A 3,460-nucleotide genomic window follows, 5' to 3' on the forward strand; every position below is an offset into this window, starting at 1 on the left:
ATAACTTAAATATAAATTTGTCTCTATTAATATTCTGTTATTTACCTGGATATATATGTACATTTCGCTAATTTTCGCTAATCTAAATAAAAAAAATTCTAACAATTTGCATTATATTCTCTTCTCTATTAAAAGTACATTAGCCGATAAGATTGTATAATCTGGAGCATGATTGTGAAGCATATTTGCCTTCTACAGATATATGCATGGACTGTTATATGTCGGACGTTGAAAACAATTGTGTGATATGGAAATGACATTTCCAGATACTAGAAAAAATATCGTTGGTGATAGCGACTTTACAAGTGCAGTTCAATTAAAAAAAAAAAAAACTTTCTATGACGGCCAACAATGGAAACAATAAATCTTTTCACTTGCATCATGTTAACAAACGTACAGACAAAAGCGTTATTTTAACTTTAGCTTACACAAAATTTTGATTTTATTTTTCAAGATTCGTTTATTCTTGATTTCTGTATGTATTATAGAAAATTGTGTAAATCACATTTTGCATAGCAATTATTTTTATAAATATATTAAAAATTCCAAAGAAGTTTGTTTATTAAATAAATCTTATATATACCATGAGAGAATAACTTAGGCTGTCAGGAGATAACTTATGAATATTCTTCTCGCTGATCTACTTAGCGAATTGCCTCTCGAATCTTCCTTGCATGATCAATTGCATCATTGAGGAAGTTTGGGAGTTTTAGAATGTGATGGGTCCAGATCAGAGGGCGTGTTGCAGCGAATATCTAGTGAAAGTAGTTGTGTCGTCTGGCGTCGCCGTATAAAAACCGATGAATCTCGATGATATGAAGCACATTCGGACTCATCTCCTCACAGCACGTTCACCATGAGGGCATTCTTAGTAAGTAGTAAAATTTTTCGTCAAACTTCTTTTCTCCGGATATCTTAATAGCCGCGAGTGCACCATAAGAAAATAAAGTTTTACTGTTTGTCATAAGTATATTAAGTAAAGAGGTATAGTTTTTCAACTTCCACAATTTTTTTTATCATTAGCCGATATAAATTATTTTTCTTGTGTTGTAACATGATTGTGTCTGACTATATTTATTGGAACATTAAGAATAAAGTATAATTTTGTTTAATATTATGTCTCGTCTAGATATTGAATTTTTAGTTAATCACTTGCCATTCTCAAATCTATATCTTAATCATGCAAATACATGTCTGTAAATATAATCTCTACTTTCCACAAATTACAATATAATGCGTCGCCATTTATTATATTAATAGAATCGAAAAAATTAATGTTATAGATTTCTATAATAAAATAGGCACCTCGTTACCAAAAAATACAATCTTTTTTCTTAATAACAGACACAAATCAATGACAAATCATTGCTTACAGATTTCGTTACTGTTCGCCTCCGCCCTCGCCGGTAATGCGTCGGAGAAGAAACATGACAAACGTGGCCTTCTACACGGAGGATCACCGATATATGGACATGGCGGTTACAACCCCCACGGTGATGCTGTGTTGAATGGAAACAGATATGGAAATGGTAATGGATATGGAAATGGATATGGAAACGGATATGGAAACGGATATGGAAATGGATATGGGAATGGATATGGACACGGATCCGGACACGGACTCAATTACGGATCTAATTACGGATCCAATTATGGACCCAATTACGGACATGGACCCGGTTACGGACACGGACCCGGTTACGGATATGGGCCCGGTTACGGATATAGGCCCGGAGGAATTGGTCATGGAATCGAATTCATAGGAGGAGTGCCGAACGGTCACGGAATATATGCACCAAGTTTCGGCATCGGTGCGGGACCCGGTTACGGACACGGACCCGGTTACGGACACGGACCAGGTTACGGATACGGACCAGGTTACGGACACGGACCCGTACACATTCACAAAACGATCGTGAATCGCCTGGTTCCAGTTGCCGTTCCTGTACCTCAGCCCATTCCCGTCACTCGCAAGGTCCCTGTGCCGGTTCCGCATCCTGTACCCTTCGAAGTAAAGCGTCCCGTCCCCGTTCCAGTGCCCCAACCAGTTCCAGTTATTGTCACCAAGGCCTATCCCGTTAACGTACCTCGCCCGGTTCCAGTGCCAATACCTCATGCCGTGCACGTAGCGCACCCGATCCCAGTTCCAATCGGTCCGGTCCCAGTAGCAATTCACGCACCAAGCTCATTTTCAATCTCTCAATCCATATCTGATCCATATCACATTTCGGGGGTGCCCGCTCAACCAATCGGTCCCATCCAATCAATCGGTCCTCAACCCATACAATCGATCGGTTCTCAACCCATACAATCAATCGGTCCTCTCGGGATTGAAGCAGCCAATGGAGGAGCCGGCGCATTATTGGAAGGTGGACAGAGTCCTGGATTTAGCATTTCTGGTGGCCTCGTAAACGGCGGTGATGACTTGGGCTCCATAGGCTCGGGACTCCAATTGAGCGTGGACTCCGACAGCGAGGGATATTCTTATCCGGTACCGGAGAAGAAATTCTTTTAACCGAAACATTCGAAAGAATCTGTTACAGGCGACATCTCCGATTTGCACGCCGACGCGATACATCTGCCGTTTTCGAGACCTCGGATGTACGGCACGCGGCTGGCCCGAGTCACGCCACACCCATTAATTTCGCGTTTCACTTGATATTTATGGATTCGCACACTGCGGAAGGTCCGCGCGCGAGGTCGTGACCTCGATTAAAATTCCGCCTAAAACCGTAAAACGAAAAGGATCGAGGTGCATAAATATATTGGCGTTTACTTTCGTGTTTTCGACTAGGGAAAGAGAAAGTGTTGCATTTTGAAGACGTGAAAGTAACACGATGCGAAATCCGAAGAGATGAATAATCATGCGAGCGCGCGATAGATAAGAAATACGACGATCTGTTTGATATTTCCTGTTATGGTAATCCTACGTAGGCAGGAGAAGATTGCTAACAATTCTTTCAAGATGTATCGTTCGCACGTTTACAGTTGGATCGTATTCTAAGCATGACGCAACCAAACATTTGTAACTATTTATTCGTCTATCTTATATCTATGAGGATATACAAAAAGTATATCTCCATTGTATATCATGGAATACATTCAGGCAATTATAAATAAATTCAAATAATTATAGATATAACTACAAACTGTTTTATATGTCTGTGAAAAGAATATACTTTGAATTACTCGACTTGTTAATTTAACTAGCACTGATTGTTTCCTTCTTGATACGATACCCTTATACCAGAATCCTCTCGTAAAGCAGCAACTACACGCGATATGGATCCTGCGGGTTCGAGATACGCGAGTAGATTTACCCCGATTCGAAAGTGATTAAAGTTGCTACCTCCTTACCCGCATCGCATCTCAAATTGCCGAAACTTTGACCTTGTGCTTTAGCAGACTCGACAACCACATAACCGTTTCGTACAGCCTCCGGCTGTGATCTCAGCTCCGT

General features: G+C 40.6%; 1 protein-coding gene across 1 annotated transcript; it reads left to right on the forward strand.

The window, feature by feature from the left end:
• Positions 1 to 856: 856 nt before the first annotated feature.
• LOC139771680 (uncharacterized) lies at positions 857 to 3,193 on the forward strand. Its single transcript, XM_071704630.1, has 4 exons — positions 857 to 871; positions 1,376 to 1,506; positions 1,651 to 1,811; positions 1,878 to 3,193. Exons 1-4 carry the CDS (start codon positions 857 to 859, stop codon positions 2,513 to 2,515), a joined length of 945 nt encoding a protein of 314 aa, XP_071560731.1. The 3' UTR covers positions 2,516 to 3,193.
• Positions 3,194 to 3,460: the final 267 nt, after the last annotated feature.

Source organism: Temnothorax nylanderi, unplaced genomic scaffold, assembly GCF_030848795.1.
Source record: "Temnothorax nylanderi isolate EJ_2023f unplaced genomic scaffold, tnyl_v1.0 TNYL_tig0042_pilon, whole genome shotgun sequence".
Classification (NCBI taxonomy): domain Eukaryota; kingdom Metazoa; phylum Arthropoda; class Insecta; order Hymenoptera; family Formicidae; genus Temnothorax; species Temnothorax nylanderi.

Coding starts and splice junctions, on each gene's coding strand:
- LOC139771680 (XM_071704630.1), top strand. Junction 1,507..1,650: donor CCCCACGGTGATGCTGTGTT/GAATGGAAACAG, acceptor TTACGGATCCAA/TTATGGACCCAATTACGGAC. Junction 1,812..1,877: donor TGCACCAAGTTTCGGCATCG/GTGCGGGACCCG, acceptor GATACGGACCAG/GTTACGGACACGGACCCGTA.